The following is a 21,634-nucleotide window of genomic DNA, read 5'->3' on the forward strand; positions in this document are numbered from 1 at the left end:
TTGGATGCAGTCAGACGCATATTGAGATATGTGAAGTCCACATTACATTATGGACTTTTCTATGAGGCAGGTACAGATGTACAGGTATTTGGATACACAGATGCAGATTGGGCTGGTAGTATGTCTGATAGAAGATCTACCAGCGGATACATGTTCTCTCTTGGTAGTGCAACAGTTGCATGGAGCAGCAAAAAGCAATCTACAGTTGCTTTGTCGAGTACAGAGGCTGAGTATAGAGGTGTTGCTGTTGCAGCATGTGAGGTAGTATGGCTGCAAAAGCGATTGGCTGATTTGGATGTCCAGGTGGAAGGTCCAGTTGTCATTTATTGTGACAACATGAGCAGTATACAGTTGGCTAGGAACCCTGTGTTCCATGCAAGGACAAAACATATTGAGGTACACTACCAGTTTGTGAGAGAGAAGGTACTAGCAGGTGAGATTGACTTGGTGTATGTCAGCACACAGGATCAGATAGCTGACATCTTCACGAAGGCATTGGGTACAGAGAAGCTTAAAAAGTTTTGAAGCTTATTTGGAGTTGCAGAGATGCAGTTGAGCTTGAGGGGGAGTGTTGAGATGACAAGCTCAACACTGTCAAGAATCGCGTGGTGGAGGGGGTTGCTCAAGATGCTGCGCCGAACACACACAGAATGCACAAGGAGAAGCTCACTCAAGAGACAAGAAGAGAGATGGAGGCCAAAACGTTTTCTTGCTGATTTCTTCTTCTTCTTCCACACTCTTTACAATGTACTCAAAGTATAGATAAGATACAACATAAAAGGAAAGTGGCCTACTAAGTCAAACAATGCATAACCGACTACACTAGTCGACTGGTGCTATAACTATGCTAGCTGTAAATAGGTGTAACAACCTGAATATAATAAGTAATGAGTCAGTGGCCATGTGAGAGTCATAATGACCACCGACTTGCTAAGTGTAGACATGTGAACACATCTAACCAGGCGATCCATCATCAATGTCCGCATGTGTTGAGCTTGTCATCTCAACACTCCCCCTCAAGCTCAACTGCATCTCTGCAACTCCAAGTAAGCTTCGAAACTTTTGAAGCTTCTCTGTACCCAATGCCTTCGTGAAGATGTCAGCTATCTGATCCTGTGTGCTGACATACACCAAGTCAATCTCACTTGCTAGTACCTTCTCTCTCACAAAGTGGTAGTGTACCTCAATATGTTTTGTCCTCGCATGGAACACAGGGTTCCTAGCCAACTGTATACTGCTCATGTTGTCACAATAAATGACAACTGAACCTTCCACCTGCACATCCAAATCAGCCAATAGCTTTTGCAGCCATACTACCTCACATGCTGCAACAGCAACACCTCTATACTCAGCCTCTGTACTCGACAAAGCAACTGTAGATTGCTTTTTGCTGCTCCATGCAACTGTTGCACTACCAAGAGAGAACATGTATCCGCTGGTAGATCTTCTATCAGACATACTACCAGCCCAATCTGCATCTGTGTATCCAAATACCTGTACATCTGTACCTGCCTCATAGAAAAGTCCATAATGTAATGTGGACTTCACATATCTCAATATGCGTCTGACTGCATCCAAATGTGGCTTTCTAGGTACTTGCATAAACTGACTCACAAGACCAACAACGTAGCTCAAGTCTGGCCTTGTAATGGTCATGTAGATCAAACTCCCCACTATCCTCCTGAACATAGTAGGGTCTTCTATCTCATCCCCAACATCAGCACTCAGCTTTACATTCAGCTCCAATGGGACTGAAAGTGGTTTGCATGCAGTCATACCATACTTGGACAACATATCCAAGCCATACTGTCTTTGGGACAGCCATATACCATCATCACATCTGATCACCTCAATGCCAAGGAAGTACCTTAGCTCACCTAAATCCTTCATCTCAAACTTCATCTTCAAACAGCCCTTGACTTCAGCAATTCCACTATCACTATCACCTGTAATAATCAAGTCATCCACATAGATGACTATGATGACCAAACCTGCATCTCCCTTTCTCACATAAAGTGAGTGATCACCATCAGAAACATAAAAGCCAATATTGACAAGATACTCTCTAATATTGTCAGGCCATGCTCTAGGTGCTTGCTTGAGCCCATAGAGTGCCTTCTTCAACCTGCACACATACGTGGGATGCTCTAAATCTTCATAACCTGCTGGCTGATCCATATACACTTCTTCCTGCAAATCACCATGCAAGAAGGCATTCTTTACATCCATTTGCTGCAACCTCCAACCTTTGGCTGCTGCCAAAGCAATCACACATCTGACAGTTGCCATCCTAGCAACTGGACTGAAGGTTTCATCATAATCTATGCCATATGTCTGGGCATAGCCTTTTGCAACCATCCTAGCTTTGTACCTGCTAATAGAACCATCTGCATTGTGCTTAATCTTATAAACCCACTTACATCCAATAGCTTTCTTTCCCTTTGGCAATGATACTAGATCCCAAGTCTTATTGGCCTCTAATGCAGCCATCTCCTCATCCATTGCTGCATCCCAATGAGCATGACCAACAGCCTCCTCAAAACATGTGGGCTCAACATCCTCAACTAGTTTCACCATATAAGCATAATGGTGAGCTGCATAACCTTCAAAACCAAATCTTTTAACAGGGTATCTCACCCTACTAGACCTGCGTACCACTGGATCACTCAATGAAGTCTTTGCATTAACACGTGCTCTCTGCACACCTGGAGTCCTCACTGAAGGAATGCCAAGCTCATCATCCAAGCTCTCTGAGCCACTGGAGTCTCCATCAAGAACTGCATCAATGCCTTCTGACACTTTATTCTTTCCTTTGTCTTTACCTGTAGTGCTACTAGATGCACGTGAAGATGTAGAGGTACTCCTTAGTCTCCCAGACCAAGGACTACCAGATGATGTCTCTGGTCCACTAAGAGTCTGTGATTCTTGCCTTTCAGCCTGCACATGAGTGTCATGATCATCATCAACATCCAATGCATCACCACTAGATGCATACCAACTGCTCATTTCATCAAAGATGACATCCCTGCTCACTCTGAACTTACATGTGACAAGGTTGTAACAGTGATACCCTTTCTGCTCTAAAGAGTATCCAATAAAGACACACTTTTCAGCCTTTGGATCCAGTTTGTTCCGCAACTCATCTGGCACATGAACATACGCAATGCAGCCAAATACTTTCAAGTGTGAAACATCAGGCTTCTTACCTGTAAAACATTCTTCGGGGGTCATACCATGAACTACAGCTGTGGGAGTTCTGTTCATAATATAAACAGCAGTATGAACAGACTCAGACCAAAAATGCTTAGGCATATTACTTTCAGCCATCAAGGCGCGTGCAACTTCTGCAATATTCCTGTTTTTCCTTTCTGCAACCCCATTTTGCTGTGGGGTATACCTGCATGTGAACTGTCTCTTTATCCCATGAGACCTCAGAAAATCACTGAACTCATTTGAGAGGTACTCTCCCCCTCCATCTGACCTCAGGCACTTTACTTTCAAGCCTGTTTCTCTTTCAACTGCAGCCTTGAAAGTTCTAAAGTGCTCAAATGCTTCACTCTTTTCCTTCATAAAATATACCCACAGCTTTCTAGAACAATCATCAATGAATGTGACGAAGTATGAACTACCTCCAAGAGATACATTTTGTGTAGGCCCCCAAATGTCTGTATGCACAACATCAAGGATATTTCTGCTTACATCTCTGTCATGTGAAAAGGGTTGTCTTGCCTGCTTACCAAACTGACATGCTTCACATACCTTCTGAAATTCTGCAACTTTAAATGTAGGCAAACCTGTAACCAACCCTTTGGACTGCATTAATTTCAACCTTTGTACATTTGCATGTCCAATGCGTTTGTGCCAAATTTCAATGTCTGCAACAACACCTTTTCCTTTGGCATACATAGCTGCATTCATAGTAGGAATTCCAGCATCTAGAGTGAACATACGTCCAACTCTACTTCCCTTTGCTACCAACCTGCACTTGTCATTGAAGTCTTCTACAAAGCAGCCCTTTGCATTAAATCTGACTTGCAGCCCTTGCTCTACTATTTGACCGACTGACACCAAGTTCTTTGTAATAGATGGCACATGCAATACATCTGAAAGACTCTTTGTCTTACCATCATGCAAGGACAAGGAAACTTTTCCAATGTGTGAAATTGGGTGGCATGAGTCATCACCCGTCTGCACATAACCTGCATTCTGCAAATCCTGCATCTCTCCAAACCATTCTGCATGGCTGGTCATATGATTGGATGCACCTGAATCAACATACCAAACATCTTCATGTGTTCCCTTTCCTGTAACAGCATTCAGTATATGCTGCATAACGAACAAACGTTCATTTTTGTCTTCATTCTGTCGTGAAGACGATGCATAGTTTCCTTGCTGCAACTTACCACTGCAGATATCATCTCTCTTAGCATAACATTGGGCTGCAATATGACTTGTTTTGCCACAGTAGTGGCACACAATACCAGAGTTGTTAGAACCTCTGTTCTGCCATCCACCTCTTCCTCTAAAGCTCTTTACCACGACCTCCTGAAACCTGCATATCGCCAAATTGCTAATTCAATCTGTTTTGCTGGTTGTCACTACCACGTCCTGTACCACGGCCTCTTGAAGAGAACCTGCTACGTCCCCTTCCTGAACTGGAGTAGAAAGCTTGGACCTGTTCACCACTTCTTTCAGATGTCTCACTCTGCATGTTGATCTCTTCAGTGATCATAAGGGAGACCAACTCATCGAAATCTGGAAATGGCTTTCTGACATATACAGAAGTTACAAAAGACTTCCAAGCCTTTTCATTGTTAAGTCCACCCAAGGTAGACGACACCAAATCATCATCATCGAGCATTGCATCAATCGCTGCCAATGCATCTGCAATGCTTCTTACCTTCAGTGCATACTCATTGATAGACATCTTCCCTTTCTTTAATGTATTCAACTCTTGCTTGAGTTGAATCTTTCGTGCCTTTGTATTTACAGAAAATATACTTTCAAGTATGGTCCAAGCTGCATATGAATTCTCTGCATTTCTAATGTGTCCCAGCATATTATTGTCAATTACTGCAGACAACCAATACATGACCTTTTTATCCTTTGCATTCCATTCCTTCCGTGCCTTTGTCTCTTCTGCAGTTGGAGGATCACTCATCTCCGGTTCCTTTTCTTCACCTGAAACAAACTCGTAGAGGCCTTTTCCAATAAGGAAGTTCGTGACACGGAACTTCCATGAAGGGTAGTTGTTCTTGTCGAGCTTCTCAATGATAGGGCTTCCACTGTTCTCTGCCATTATCACAAAATTAATACCAACAGCAAGTAAATCTTCTGCAACCCTGGACCTGTAGTGCACAGCAATACACCAGACAGCCTTTTTAACTGTCTGCTCAACAATACATGCAATCTGCAACTTGTTTGCAGATAAACCTTGTGTTAACTCACTGATAAACACCTTTGAACTTACAGATCTGAAATCGGTAACCTGCGCACCCACTTTCGGTCAATACAGTCGAAGTCACAGCGTACCCTGAAACTGCTGTCTGCAACCTTGCGGCTCTAAAACGGGCCCTGAAACGGCCTCAGATGCCCAAAATAACTGCAAGGGAAAGCCCTAAAGGGCTTATCTGCAGATTACACAGTGCTCTTCGCGCACACCAAATCTCACTGCATTCTGAGATTTTTGCTCTGCCCTGCTTCCAGTGCCTCCACAAGCACTATCGAAGAGAAAGAGTTGAAGGATGGGAGAGCTTCTTACCCGTGGCTTGCTTGCTCGAACCTTGCTTCTTCTCCTTTGTTTCAACCTTTGAAATCAGCCTCTCTCAATGGCGCGGCTCTGATACCATGTCAAGAATCGCGTGGTGGAGGGGGTTGCTCAAGATGCTGCGCCGAACACACACAGAATGCACAAGGAGAAGCTCACTCAAGAGACAAGAAGAGAGATGGAGGCCAAAACGTTTTCTTGTTGATTTCTTCTTCTTCTTCCACACTCTTTACAATGTACTCAAAGTATAGATAAGATACAACATAAAAGGAAAGTGGCCTACTAAGTCAAACAATGCATAACCGACTACACTAGTCGACTGGCGCTATAACTATGCCAGCTGTAAATAGGTGTAACAACCTGAATATAATAAGTAATGAGTCAGTGGCCATGTGAGAGTCATAATGACCACCGACGTGCTAAGTGTAGACGTGTGAACCCATCTAACCAGGCGGTCCATCATCAATGTCCGCATGTGTTGAGCTTGTCATCTCAACAAACACATGCGGACATTGATGATGGACCGCCTGATTAGATGGGTCCACACGTCTACACTTAGCACGTCGGTGGTCATTATGCATCTCACATGGCCACTGACTCATTACTTATTATATTCAGGTTGTTACACCTATTTACAGCTGGCATAGTTATAGCGCCAGTCGACTAGTGTAGTCGGTTATGCATTCTTTGACTTAGTAGGCCACTTTCCTTTATGTTGCATCTTATCTATACTTTGTGTACATTGTAAAGTGTGTGGAAGAAGAAGAAGAAATCAGCAAGAAAACTTTTTGGCCTCCACCTCTCTTCTTGTCTCTTGAGTGAGCTTCTCCTTGTGCATTCTGTGTGTGTTCGGCGCAGCATCTTGAGCAACCCCCTCCACCACGCGATTCTTGACACAAGTCCCCCCACCACACGATTCTTGATATCCCCCCCCTCCCTACAAAACTATAAATTGAGGACTTGGAGATGACCAGGGAGAGGGATAAGAGCAATCTTGATGAGGATGAGATGCTGATCGAGAAGGAGACTCTATTCCACAAGATGAAAAGACATCATTCCATTCAACCCAAGGGAGGGGATACGCTGAAGGCCTCTCATCCTCTTTTACTCTAATCCGAGAAGAGAATATACTAAAGAACTTTATCCTATTCTATCAATCTAGTTAGAAGTCATACCTCTACTCTCGTTTCTATTCCGCTGAGTAGAGAGAGAGAGAGATCATACCTATTCTCTCGCTCTTGCTCTAGACAAAGAGCTACTCTTGTTCTTACCCTTGCTTGCCAAGGTGAGAGAGAGAGAAGTATTGCTCTCCACGAAGCAAAAAGAACCATCCGCAAGGCCTACATCATCGAATCCTACAATAACTATCATCATCATCGTGAGTCTTACACCTTTGCTAGGCAGTATTACTGCCATGTTTTTCTTCTTCTACGAATCATATTTCCATCATGGCCCCGAAGAAAAAGAATTCAAAAGTGGGAATCGTAAATGACCCTACTAACGTGGAAGCAATGGTTGGAGTTGCAAGCACGGGAGTCATTAACGAAGGCATGGGCACGGATAACAACCCTTTACCAATTTCAATACCACAGGTTTTTCTAAAAATTTCTATCTAAATTCAATAGAAATAAGATAAGTCTCTTAAGAAACACTGCGATCTTAGAGTATTCACTTGGTAAATTATTAGAACATCTTAAAGGCTAGAAACTGTTAGTAAAACTACGAAATTCTAAAACTCAAGAGAAATCATGAGGAAATTTCCAAGATGGATTTATTAAGAATGAACCTCAAAAAAATTAGTCAAGGATATAGTTTAATCTAGAAGCTTTGATAGAAGATTTTAAGACCGAAAATATCTCTAAGTTGAAGAAACGGACTTAAGGCCAAGAAACTTGGTTACAAGAATGTCATTATAAACCTTAAACTGAGAGGTTAGAGATCCCAAAATCTATATACCTAGGGGAAGAGCTCACTGTATGAATTTCAAAGGTCGATTGCTACTAGATTAATCATCACTTGAAGGTTGCATGATTGATTGAAGTCATAACTGCTTGAAGGCATCAATCTTATTTGTGATTTTTTAGATTAGATCCTAATTGAACTAAGTATTGAAACATGTAAAAATTGAGGAGTCCTATACCTCCCCTAAGGATAGGTGCTGAATCCCCATACCAAGAGGGGATGTTTTTACCGCCGTAGAAGCATGGACTGGCTCCGATGGCGAGAGGTCTCCCAGTAGGGATCGTATTAAGTAGGAGGTGGATAGGGTGTTAGGGGGGCTCTGGCTAGTAAATCGTTTATGCACCTAGGAACTAATTGGTCCCCTATATGGCCCAAGTTCTACTTAGGACACCTAAAAATGCTAGCTATAGGTGGATTTGATCTTGGTGACGTGTAGATGTGCCAGATGAGGCAGCATGTAAAATTGTAATTTTTCTCCTGTATGGGCGGGAGAACACACATTATGGAACATAATCAATGAATTTGTTTTATTTTGATTGTATGTCAGTGAGTAAATTATGCAAACGAACAACTGTGCATAAAATATTTTTTAATTAATGAAGCTGTTTTTATATGTTTCACGTAATTTGGTAGGTAATTAGATAACCAAGAACTTTCATAGAGGGAAGTGGGTGGATGGATTCTCATTGACGAATCCAGTCCTATGGTAGGGTGGTCTTGATTAGCCGAGAGGTTTCCCCAAAAACAAATGCTAGGAAGAAACTCTAGGAAGGGCTGATTCGCTGACTTACCTAGGTTTCAGTCTTAGAACCCGAATTGTAAATTATCTTAGGGGAAATGTATGGCAGTTGTGCCAGAGCATTGCGGGGGATTTCATAAATCCTTAGTCTGCTATACTGGAAAAAAGTGTTGTACTCCATGAACCAAGGATAATGGCAGTTGCTCCTTCCAGATGAGAAGCCTCTTGAAGGACACCTCTGGATGTGAGCTAGTTATTGATAGGTGGCAGTTAGGTCAATTAGGAACCTTCAGGTCGGTCCTCCATGGGTAACGACAAGATGCTTCCCTTGCAGGGTAACTAGCATCTGATCATTCTGGTTAGAGTACGGATGGCATTGGTTGGAAGGTAAACTCTAGGCAACTATTAAAACGTTACTTGTCACATAATCAAGGCAAGTACGCTACAAATCCTTGGGGTGTAGGAGAGTCATGGCCCCACAACAGCTATCGATTGGGGGGTGCTCCTTGTGTATCTGATACGAGGTGCTAGACACCATCGTGTTTGGATACGCTAATTGCTTGGACTCGGAAAGGCCAATAGGTTGGACTACACTTTAGAAATAGTATTTACAATTGCATTCTTTGGTTCAATCAGTTCATAGTGTCCATATGCTTCTAGCCATGAGTCCGTGAGGTTGTTTTGATTGCGTTTATGACACCAAGCTAGAGCCCTAGGGCTAGTGTTAAGCCCATTTTTTATCCGGATACCTATCGTTAAATTAACTATTGAACCACCATTCAATTGTACCTCCCTCAACAAATGACCATTGATGGTAGTATCGATAACTAGTACTCCTAGATCCACAAATAGTTCTACTATTTTTACTTCCTTAGTTGTTTTCCTTTTCGATGCATTTGTGCTTACCTTAGAAGCATTAGACTTGATCCTTTTCCTTCTACGCCAAACTAGCTTATGATAAAGCTACATTCGGTATGTAGGTACTATTTCAAGAAATTACCTAAGGTTAATTGTTAAATGTACTTCTTCTAGTGCTTCACGAATATCATAGGACTTGTTTACCTTTTCTGATTGCTATTTGCTTTCCTTCCCCTTGGAGGTACGAGTCTTTTAGGAAAAGGAGCTACCCCTACTTGAATCTTAGGATTTTCCAGGGGCACGAGTAATAACAGATGATCAAAAGAGTGTTGAGGAGAGTGCGACTCAAGTAGTTCTATATTAGGATCTACGCCCTTAGATTTATCATTTGCAACTCCTTATAATTTTGGACTTTCTTCCTCCAGGCATTGCTCCTTTTGTTGTTGCTTTTGCGCTCTAGTAATGACACCAATCATGGGGTTAGCCTTAAAAGTCACCCTATGAGGCAATTTTTTTGACTTAACATTACTCTTTGCTCTTTCGTTTCTACTTCAACTAGATTTATAGATGAAATTGAGGGTTCATTAGACACTTGTTTACCTTTGTTATTAGTCTTGTTATCCTCTTGCTTAGGACAATTCTCTTCATAATGCCCTTTCATGTGAAGCCCATTGCATTTTGCAAGGCCAAGAGACACCCATCCAATTTCATAGCCCCCCTTCTACACTCCAAACAACATCCTCTAAATTTGCATTAGGGCTTATATCTACTAATAAGAGGGTGCCTTTATTTGCAAATAGTGATGCACAGCCGCCCAAGAAGAAATCCTCTCGAAGGATTATTCAACTCTTCTAAAGGATGTGTAGTAGCTATCAATCTCTGCCTTGCATAGCACGTATTCCAACTATTTATCCCTCATATAGCATCACTTCATCATATACTCAATAGTGATGGATATAGTATCCATGCTAAAATGCAGCTATTCATGGGCCTTGTCTTGATATCTTTGTTGCAAATGACAAGGTCCACTATTCATAGTAGTAGGCACCTAAAGGGGAGGTTCAATACTTGTCAATGATGCCATGCCTCCTCTCCACAAGCCAAGCACAATAAATCTCAATCCAAAAGAGCTTAGCAGAAGCCCCCCTCATCAGCACTACCTCAACTAGCCCCTATTGAACCACCTACAAAGGTACAAAGAAAGAAAGTGGTCAAGTAATGGACCATAGAAGACATGGATCATGACCACAAAGTAGGAGTTTCTCTTAGAAAGTGTACTAAAAAATATGGGATGAGTGATCAACGATTTTGAATTAGCAAGTGGGACAGACCAACAAGAAGGCAAAAGGACTGACAACCATGCTAGTAGAAGAAATAGAGAGAGCTCTTCTTGAGTGGTGTTTCAAAAAAATCTAATTCATTAGAGCTATTTGGAGGTCAAAAGGACGGCCTTTTAGAGGAGAGAGAAAAAAGGGCGCGTCCAATAGGGTGGAGGCCAACGTAACGTTGGGTATTTTCTAGAAACATAGGAAAATAGGGGAAATTGTCAAAAAATACCATTTATGCCGCCAAAAAGTGATTCATGTGGGGCCAAAATGAATATATCTGTAAATATAGGAGGGAGGAATTTTGAAAGGAGATTGTGCGAGATCATTCGAGCATAAACTGTGCCCAGAATCCTATGTACCCTATGTATTTATTGCCCTGTGAATCTGACATTAGCACAACATAAACCGTGCAGTTTATCACTTGATGATTCACTATTTCGAGATTCTCTCTTCTGTGCACTTTCTCACCTTCCTCACCTTTGTGCACTTTCTACATTCCTCCTCAACTTCTCCTTCCACGCCCCTGCTCACCTGATAGATTCCTCACCTCTGTGTTCTAGCTCCATGGCCTCTACTTCACGTTGTATCACTTCTAGATGCTGTGCAAGTTCCATGGCCTCTACTTGCAGGCCTCACAAACCCGTAACCTCAGTGCTCTCCATTACCGTGCCTATTTCACTTGAAGAGGATAGATGGATAGAAGTTATTATCTCCAAAGGGTCGTGGGTGCTTATGCAGCCACGCCAACAGAAGCGTAAGCATGTTAAAAGTGTCTTCAGGTGGTCATGGAAGGGTAGAGTTATTGCCTTCAAAATCCAACAAGGCAAGACAATGGTTAAAGAAGTCCTGGTGCAGTGTCTACATGCACAATGAACTTGTCATGGCCCCCGGCCATGAAACAGGGCTACCATCTCACATGCCAAACTATAAGTTTCTTTATTTTAGATGATTGTTTAGTTTAGTTAACATTTCAGGTGTTTTTGATATTGGGGTGTTTGATGTTTCATGTTTCATGTGTCTGAGACGTGTTTTGGGGACGTGTTTATGTCCTGCAGATGTGTATCCCTCATCATATGAGGAGTGGCAGCATGTGGAGTGTGTTATTGGGATCATGAGTGTAATCCATGGCCATCTGGGCAATGTACAATATGAAGGGAGAGCTGGGGGTAGCCTTGCGGAGGAAGGTGTGTTCTTTTATGATCATTTTTATCAGCTTGTGGACCAAGCTCACACAAAGGGATACCTTCGCAAGCTCCATCTAGAAGAAGAGTGGAATACATTGGTGTGGCCAGTGCCAGACATCACTGTATTGGAGGTGACTCAAAGCAAGTTATACAAAGATGTGCAAAGATCACTGCGAGCCACCATCCCCACAAAGCTCGTAAAGATTATTAATTTAATGCCCGTCTCTATTTTTGTGGAGCTATTCAGTGTTGAGATATCAAGCTCCACTCGTGATATGCCAGGGTGACCGTTGTGCATTTATGTCACCGACTTGTCAGTTGTAGATGCGGTTGGTACACCGCCCATGAATAATAGCTACATGATAGCTATCCTTATCTACTCTAGTTCGTGGCTCAGTTAGTATGCCACCTTAGTTAGTTGAGTTTGGTTTGAGACCCATATATAGGGTTCTTCTATTTCTTTGTACTAGAGTTCTTTTGGCTTACACAACTAAGAAGAGGAAAACTGTTTTTCAGCCTCCACCCTTGTGTGTATTCCCCCATTGTGCAAGCAAGAAAGCTACAAGTGAGACTCCTTCCTTCTCTCCCACAATCTTGACATGGTATCAGAGCCTTGTTCGTGGTAAGGAGCTCAAGAAAGCAAGCCAAGCTCGCGGTGTTCTGGTAAGAGGAGCAGTGTTGCTTTCATTTTCTGTTTTGGGAGCAGATCTCTGCAGGTAGCACAGCCGGAAAGTGCAGGAGTGCATTGTCTCAGGTTGAGACGCCCTTCGCGGTGAAGCATTTCGGGGCCATTTCGGGGCCTGTTTTGGAGGCCATTTCGGGGCCTGTTTTGGAGGCCATTTCGGGGCCTGTTTTGGAGGCAGAAGTTTTCTGCACGCACTCAGGAAAAGGCCCAGTTTTATGCTGTGCAGCCACTGTTCTACAGGTCGGTGAAAAGTTTATGTAGAAATTGCATCGTATGCTTGTGCGCAGAGACATTGGGAGTTACAGAATCATCCATGTTGCCTGTTGATGCAAAATCGTCACTAGGAAGTGACTGTGTGGTCAAATACCACTTTCGCCAATTTTGCAGATTTGCCTTTGTGAGGCTGAAGCTGTGTTGTTTGCAGTGACAGAATTTTTTGCAGTGTTCTGTAATGGCGTCTGATTCTCTCTCACAGATTGTCATTGAAAAGCTTGACAAGAACAACTTCCAAGCATGGAAGTTTAGAATGACGAATTTCCTTATGGGAAAAGGATATTGGGAATTTGTTGCAGGAAATGAAGAAGAACCAATTCTTCCTAATGTTTCCAATCAACAACAAATGCAGGCATTTAAAGCATGGCATGAGAGAGCCAGGAAAGTTATGTACTGGCTGTCTATCAGTATTTCAGACTCTATGATTGTGCATATTCAGGATGCAAGTACGCCAAAGGAGGCATGGGATACTTTGTCAAAAATGTATAGCACAAATACTCAAGCCAGGAAAATGTAGCTCAAGCAAGAGTTGCATAATGTGCAAAGAGAAAATATGAGCATCAATGTCTACCACATGAAGGTGAAGAAGATTGCAGATGCACTTGCTTCCATTGGGTCGCCAGTGGAAGATGATGACTTAGTTTCTGTGACCTTGAATGGTCTAGGAAAGGATTATGCACAGTTTCGAACATCCATTTCCGTCCGTGAAAGATTTCCTGATTTTGAGGAGTTGATTGCTCTTCTAATTTCTGAGGAGCAGAGAAATGGTGGTGTATCTTCTTCAGGAGGAACTTCAAAAGAAACTGTCTTCTACTCAAATGCTGGAAGAGGTAGAGGCAGAGGTAGGGGAGGCCGTGGTAGAAATCAGAATATGCAGCAAACTCAAGAAAACCAATCCTATGGAGGAGGACGTGGTAACTCTAGAGGCAGGGGGAGCCAAAGAGGTCGTGGTGGATGGCAAAGAGGCCAAAATGCAAATAGTAATGTTGAATGCTACTACTGTGGTAAAATGGGTCATATGGCTAAAGACTGCTATAAAAAGAAGAATGACATCATGAATGGAAAACTGCAACAAGGGAACTAAGCATCTTCTAGTAGACAGGGTGATGACAGAAATGAGCATTTGTTTATGGTGCAGCACATGAACAATTCTGTGACAAGTGTAGAAGAAAGCAATGATGTATGGTATGTTGACTCAGGTGCATCAAACCACATGACATGTCATGCAAAATAGATGGAGGATGCAAGGAAAATGGAAAAACCAGGATTTGTGGAGACTGGTGATGATACTGCACATCCTATTGTGCAGATTGGAAAAATTCCTTTGTCTATGCAGGATGGGAAAAAGAAATACATGTCCGATGTATTTCATGTCCCGAATATCATCAAGAATCTGGTTTCTGTTGGTCAAATGGTTGAGCAGGGCTTGCAGGTCAGATTTAATCCTCATGGATGCTTTGTTGAGGATATGAAAAATAAAGGTTGCTTGATAGCAAAATGAAAGAAGAAGGGCAGAATGTTTACGTTGGATGCAGACATGACTGAATTGAGTGCAGCAATGTTTGCACATGGGACCGGTGTAGTTGCAGATATTGATATCTGGCATAAACGCATTGGTCATGTTAATGTACAGCGACTTAAATCAATGCAGGCCCAAAACATTGTTGCAGGATTGCCTAGATTCAAGGTTGCAGAAATGCATAAGGTATGTGAAGCCTGTCAGTTTGGAAAACAGGCAAGAAAGCCATTTCCTAGACATGTTCAAGAGAGTAAAAAGCCATTAGAATTAATCCAGTCTGATGTGTGGACTACTAAAGCTGCATCTCTTGGAGGCTGTCATTATTTTGTCACTTTTATTGATGACTATAGCAGAAAAGTTTGGGTGTATTTCATGAAAAAGAAAAGTGAAGTTTTTGGGCATTTCAAAACTCTTAAAGCTATGGTTGAAAAAGAAACAGGTCTGCAAATAAAATGCCTAAGGTCAGATGGAGGGGGAGAGTACCTCTCAAATGAGTTTGCAAGGTTCTTGCAGGAGCATGGCATAAAGCAACAATATTCATGCAGTCATACCCCACAGCAAAATGGAATTGCAGAAAGAAAAAACAGACATATTGGAGAGGTATCTCGTGCCATGCTCAATGAAAAAGACCTGCCAGATTTTTATTGGGCTGAAGCAATTTCTACAACAGTCTACATAATGAACAGGACTCCCACTGCAGCAATACATGGGATGACTCCAGAGGAGAGGTATACTGGTAGGAAACCAGATATTTCTCATTTGAAAATTTTTGGTTGCATTGCCTATGTACATGTGCCAGATGAGTTGAGATCCAAGTTGGATCCAAAAGCTGTGAAGTGCATCTTTATTGGTTACTCTCTGCAGCAAAAAGGGTATAGATGCTATAACCCTTCTACTCATAAGTATACAATGAGCAGAGATGTTGTTTTTGATGAGATGAGTAGCTGGTATAAACCAGTAAATGTGATTGATGATGTAGATGCACAAAATGGTAATGCTGCACAGAATTCACAGCAGCAGTCACAAAATATTAGTGGACCTGGAGCATCCTCTAGCAGTGGTTCACATTCTTCGCCATGGACAGGCAGATTGAGATCAGGAGAATCTTCTCAAAGCAATGCAGATAGTGGTATGCAGGTATCACAAAAAGGAAAAGAGAAGGTAGATCAGCCCATGTTTGATGTGAATGCAGGTCACTCTTTTGTGGATGGTGAATCCAGTGGCTCAGAACAGAGCATTGATGATGAGTCAAGGTGATACACTATGCATATATGGTCAAGGTGATACAGGAACCTGAACCCACTTCTTTTGAGCAAGCCATGGGAAAAGAAAAATGGGAGAAAGCCATGGATGAAGAAATGGATGCCTTGGAAGCAAATGCTACATGGGAATTGGTACCTTTGCCTAAAGGTAAGAATGCAATTGGCTGTAAGTGGGTTTATAAGGTGAAGCACAATGCAGATGGTTCTGTGAACAGATACAAGGCAAGATTAGTAGTCAAGGGGTATGCACAAACATATGGCATTGACTATGAAGAAACATTCAGTCCGGTTGCAAGGATGGCAACCGTAAGAGCAGTCATTGCTATGGCTGCATCAAAGGGATGGTCTTTACATCAGATGGATGTAAAGAATGCCTTCTTGCATGGTGATTTGCAAGAAGAGGTCTATATGGAGCAGCCACCAGGTTATGTGCATGCTGTTCATCCTGAGTTTGTTTGCAGGTTGAAGAAAGCCTTGTATGGCTTGAAGCAAGCACCTAGAGCATGGTCTGACAAGATAGGACAGTATCTTGTCACTATTGGCTTTCAGATTTCCAAGGCAGATTTCTCACTTTATGTGAGAAAAACAGAGAAATGTATTATGCTACTTGTCATTTATGTTGATGATTTGATTATGACAGGTGACAGTGATGAAGATATCCTTCATGTGAAAATGCTATTGAAGCAAAAGTTTGAGATGAAGGATTTGGGAGAGCTACGTTATTTCTTGGGCATTGAGGTGATTAGATCACCAAGTGGGATACAGCTCTTGCAGAGGCAGTATGGATTGGACATGCTGTCCAAATATGGGATGACAGGCTGTAAGCCTATTTCAGTTCCTTTAGAGCAAAATGTGAAGCTGAGCATAGATGCAGGTGAGCTTCTAGAAGACCCTACTATGTACAGACGCATAGTAGGAAGTTTGATTTATATGACTATTACCAGGCCAGATTTGAGCTATGCTGTTGGATTGGTAAGTCAGTTTATGCAGGCTCCAAGGAAACCACATTTGGATGCGGCTAGACGCATACTCAGGTATGTGAAGTCCACATTGTAGTATGGACTATTTTATGAGACTGGGGTTCAGATACAGTTGCATGGATACACTGATGCTGATTGGGCTGGTAGTATTTCTGATAGACGATCTACCAGTGGATATGTGTTCTCTTTTGGAGCTCGAGGGGGAGTGTTGAGATATCGAGCTCCACTCGTGATATGCCAGGGTGACCGTTGTGCATTTATGTCACCGACTTGTCAGTTGTAGATGCGGTTGGTACACCGCCCATGAATAATAGCTACATGATAGCTATCCTTATCTACTCTAGTTCGTGGCTCAGTTAGTATGCCACCTTAGTTAGTTGAGTTTGGTTTGAGACCCATATATAGGGTTCTTCTATTTCTTTGTACTAGAGTTCTTTTGGCTTACACAACTAAGAAGAGGAAAACTGTTTTTCAGCCTCCACCCTTGTGTGTATTCCCCCATTGTGCAAGCAAGAAAGCTACAAGTGAGACTCCTTCCTTCTCTCCCACAATCTTGACATTCAGGGCATTTGATGTGAAGGTGACAAGGACAATGCTAGTTTGCTGGAACATGAACATCACTCTCTCAGCCAAGCTACTTTATAAGCTGGTATATGATGCAGGTTGAACAGGTGCACTGCCAAATTGCTTTGGATATGCTCCAAGTGAAATACATGATTGCAACACAGACGTTTATTATGTCATTTTGGTATGGTCAGCAACGTTACATTGGCGGAGTCCTTGTGCCTATGGACCAAGAGTCTGCTAGCTTGGAGGACAACCAAGTAGTGGACATTGAGGTATTGGATGAGAAAGGCACTCTCGTTACAATCATCAGTCTACGACAAGAAAACACACTACATCAATTACGTGTGGATATACATGAGGAGTCACCACATATGTTACCAATGGACTTCTTCTTCATGCACAATGGAAGGCGTGTGATGAAGAGACGAGAGATGCAAATGAAGTGCAAGGACCTAGAAGACAGTAAAGTGTATATTGCCTGATAGGTTTATACCCATATGTTTATTGCCTTAGGGCTGTGCCCACACTTTTGGTCTTGTCATTGGCAAGTTGCCTTTGTAATCAATCTATGTATTGTAATCAACACGACCCTCATAATTACAAACAATTTCATTTCTCCATGAGAATAACTGAACTGATTTATTTTGGAAGTACATTTTTCCGTTTTAAGTTCGGTAATCACTAACATTGGCATAGACAGCACATATAAGGTACTAGTTATTGATTCTGAAAACAAGACTGTTATTGCTTATGCCATTGGCAAGCTGCAAGCGATTGACCTTTGTATTCGATCTACATCTTCTAATGATGACAACTTTGGTAATTACAAGCAATTATGTTTGTTGATGAGAATCTCCGTATTATTTTTGGAAGCGACTAACAGTATAGGCACACACAACGCATATAAGATACTAGTTATTAAGTGTGAAAACCAAGTCCAGAAATAGTCACAAAGACAATACCGGTAATTCATTATACCATACAAAGTCTACCGCATTCCCTTCAAAGTTATACAACCTCCAGAGATATGGAATGAGAATTTCCCTGAAGTAGTCATCCTGTGGATCAGCATTGAAACCCTGTACTACAAGGTACTTTCCGTGGGATTGTGTTTGCCCTTCTCACGATGTTCATCTAGCAATATAGTATTGCATGGATCCACTGTATGTGGAATATGAAAAAAAGGTTTTGTATCCATCTCAGCAAAAGGTAGATGGGGATGTTGGTACTATGGGTCCTCATAGCAGTATGAGCGATCCAACAGAAATTTGAAGTAGGAGAAATCTACTCCAGCAAACTACATGACATTAATTACACTTTGGAGGTCTCTAACTTTCATTGAGGACCATAGGCCTACCTTAAAGAATCTAAACAGGAAGTGCAAGAATTGCCTAAGACTAGGCCGCAACATGACGTAATGTCCTGTAGTAAAATAATGGTTCACTGGTGTAGGTTGGAAAGGGCGTGGTTGCCTTCGCAAGAGGAGCCCATTCACATCTAATATAAGTAGTCTCTGTACATAAACATAACAGGAGACTTCATAAATAACACAATTGCATACATGAAACTTGAGAGTAACAATATATTATAGAGCTAGAAAGTGATAAGAAAATGTGCAACTCCATTAGACACAACCCCACAGCAAGAAATTGTACAACTACAAAAGAAGTAGAAATTTACAACAAATTGTACAACTCCATAGAAACCTGAAATTTACAAGAAATTGCAAAACTCCATAGTCAAAATGGATTTGCTCAAGGAATTGGGTTACATTAAGGTTAGATTCGCGAAGGCTCTTCAGGTATGGCATAAGCCTTGTCTGAAAAAACATGTCAAGGGATTACCATCGAATTCTAAGGGGCATATAAATGTGTTTTGACCATTGCATATGCACTTATCTAGTGTGTCATCAATTAGAAGTGTATTTACAGGGCCATAATCTACATTCAGATTCACAAAGGGTTTTGTGAACAAGGGCATAGATGGCTTCTTCTTATTCCCTCCTACGATAGCGATGCATCTATCTTGAGCATATATAAACCTAAACGATGAGGGTGCAATACAAAGATTTTCGTGTAACATCCCTAATAAGGGCATAAGATTTTTGGAGGTCATGGAGGACCATATCCCCACTTGAAACCGTTGCAGCACGAAGCACAAGAACTCCAGCAAGTGTGGCCGGAGAAGCACTGTTCAGCCCCCCATCGTTCTCTTGGTGGCCTTGGTTGACTGTGTGAAAAGGGAGAAGTCTCGCCTCAATAGCAGCGCATTGATGTCCAAAATGAGAAGCCTCTATGATAAATACATGTGGAACAGAATGGGTAAAATATGCACAAAATAACTGAAACATCTTAAAAACTCAAACGTATAAGTGATTCTCACTTGAATAGGGTGCCATGGCACTGGCGCAGGGACTCCAACCCCCAGGACTTTGTCCATAGGATCGTCCTCAACAGTATTGTCCCCACCACCCTCTAGATCTACCTTGTCTTCATCAACATGCTTTTCTTGGTCCCCACCTCCCTATGCTTCTATGTTTTGGTGATCTCCATTTACGTCTTCATCCCATCCTTTGCTTCCATTGTCCGTGCTACCATTCCCTATTGTTTCTCACCCACTCTCTCCCTCCTCTGTGGATCCACCACCCTCTCCTAAATCCGGGTTACGATCACCTTGGTCACCTTCATCAGGATCCTTTTCGTCCTTGTCACCGTCTCCTTTTGTTTCAGCATCCTCCTCTTGCTCCTCGCTCTTTGTGTCTTCACCGCTGTCTTCATCTTCAAATATGTCCATCTTTGACTCCTGCTCTGCTTTTCTCGGAGAGCCTTGGCTCTGTGTGGTCCCCCTCCTGGGCAGTACCTCCTCGACATCTTCATCGGACAAGGGTGAACCTTGCTCCTCCGGTATCTCTTAGGAGGCAGCAATGAGGGTGCGTATCATGCTTGCCCTATATCTCTCAACATATGCACTGTCATACTCCTCCACAGTTTTCTGCATAGTAAACAGCAGGATAAATTTTTCTGTGCACCTTGACGTGATAATGAGTGTCTGATGAACTTGACCAACAATATGCGCTTCAAAGTGCACTAAATAAATACAAGGATGAACGGGCAGTTCATTACCTTGTTTATTAGAGGCATATCTGTGAAGAGCGACTGCAACAGGTATTCGGCGTGGATCATCACTCTCCACTCGCATGAATAGCTATCCTTCTGTGGAGAGACTTTTACCTCTTTGATATCCGCTCGGTGAAGTTCCGCACTGTCGAACATGCTCCCGAGGGCCATAAGTAGTCTCTTAATACATCTGGAAAACCGATTTTTGTACACTATCAACATACTGAACGGGCTAAGTATTAAAAAAAGGGAGCATTCACGACAGCAATCAAGTCACCAATAGACTGTATCTGGTATACTTACATTTGAAACTCTGCGCGCGTTGCTGGAACAAAATTGAGCATCCATACGACTAGCTTGTCGAGCTCAATCAATGCCAGACTCCAGTGACCTGTGTTCTCATATGGCAGGATGAGGACTGTCACCTCTGTAGGGTTACAAAATTGAAACCAAGTGTGATAAACAGAGAACGGTGCGTTTGGTGTTCTCATAAGCTGCGATAGTTGTGGATTCCCGATGAATACTTCTTGGTGGCAATCACCCAGAAGCGTCTGTTGTATCAACCTACACAAGCAAGTACAAAGAGTACATGAAAAGGAATGGAGTTAAGCGTTGGCTCTGAAACTAAGTAAAAGACTGAGTTCCTTACATTAAGTAGGCATATAGAATGCTATCTGACACATGCGCCTCCTTGTCCATAAGTATCTTAACATCCCTGATGTCAAGACTCAGCTGTACTTGCCCTCTCTCAAAATCCACAAGTATGTATAGCCCTCCTTTGAGTCCAGCCAGATACTTCGAGTTTTCCTTTTCCATTTGGAGGGTACTGTCTTCCTGCTCTTTTTGGGAAGATTCTCTTCTAGCTTCTAGCCCTTTTCTCTCTTCTTGTGCCCTCTGCCTTCTTGCCAAGGTCTCCACTCTGGCTCTTGTGTTGACATCATGTGTAACATCAACCAGTCCCCATTCCTTAGGCTGCCTCGCAGGAGAGATAAGCAGTATGTCCCTCATTTTGGCGTTCACGAAGTCACCTAGGTGCAAGAGATGGCCGTATCTCCACCGCAGCCTCTTCAACGTATCGAGGTCCTTCAGCATGATTGTCCACCTCCTAGAGTGTGCAGCTAGAAGAGCTAGGTCATTGAAAATCTCAATAATGAAGTCCTCTACAGCTTCCTGGAGACAAAGCAAGGCAGCCCTCTTCCAATGAACCTGCATTCCCCGGTTCTCACAAACCTCTCATACAACCCTTTGGAAAGGGAGATTCAGTTTGCACAACTCAGTAGATTTTTGGGCCACTCTACACTCCTTGAGGATGTAAGATTTCTGGCTGACCCTTTTGTACCTATTTTGTTTCAGTATATGCACGGGTTTTCCTTTCCTACTGGATGCCTTCTCTG

The 21,634-nt window shown here is 42.4% G+C and overlaps 1 protein-coding gene across 1 annotated transcript in view; it reads left to right on the forward strand.

Moving 5' to 3' along the window:
* The window catches only part of LOC148034405 (uncharacterized), a 54,301-nt gene extending 36,695 nt beyond the window's left edge, over positions 1-17,606 (forward strand). Inside the window, exons 2-4 of the mRNA XM_087680662.1 lie at positions 11,710-12,035; positions 13,741-13,743; positions 17,358-17,606. Of these exons, the coding sequence (XP_087536788.1) occupies positions 11,710-12,035; positions 13,741-13,743; positions 17,358-17,606 (578 nt within the window). The remainder of the gene's footprint in view (positions 1-11,709; positions 12,036-13,740; positions 13,744-17,357) is intronic.
* The last annotated feature ends 4,028 nt before the right edge of the window (positions 17,607-21,634 follow it).

Source organism: Lygodium microphyllum, chromosome 6, assembly GCF_053477565.2.
Source record: "Lygodium microphyllum isolate KBCC chromosome 6, Lygodium_microphyllum_v1.1.10, whole genome shotgun sequence".
NCBI lineage: Eukaryota > Viridiplantae > Streptophyta > Polypodiopsida > Schizaeales > Lygodiaceae > Lygodium > Lygodium microphyllum.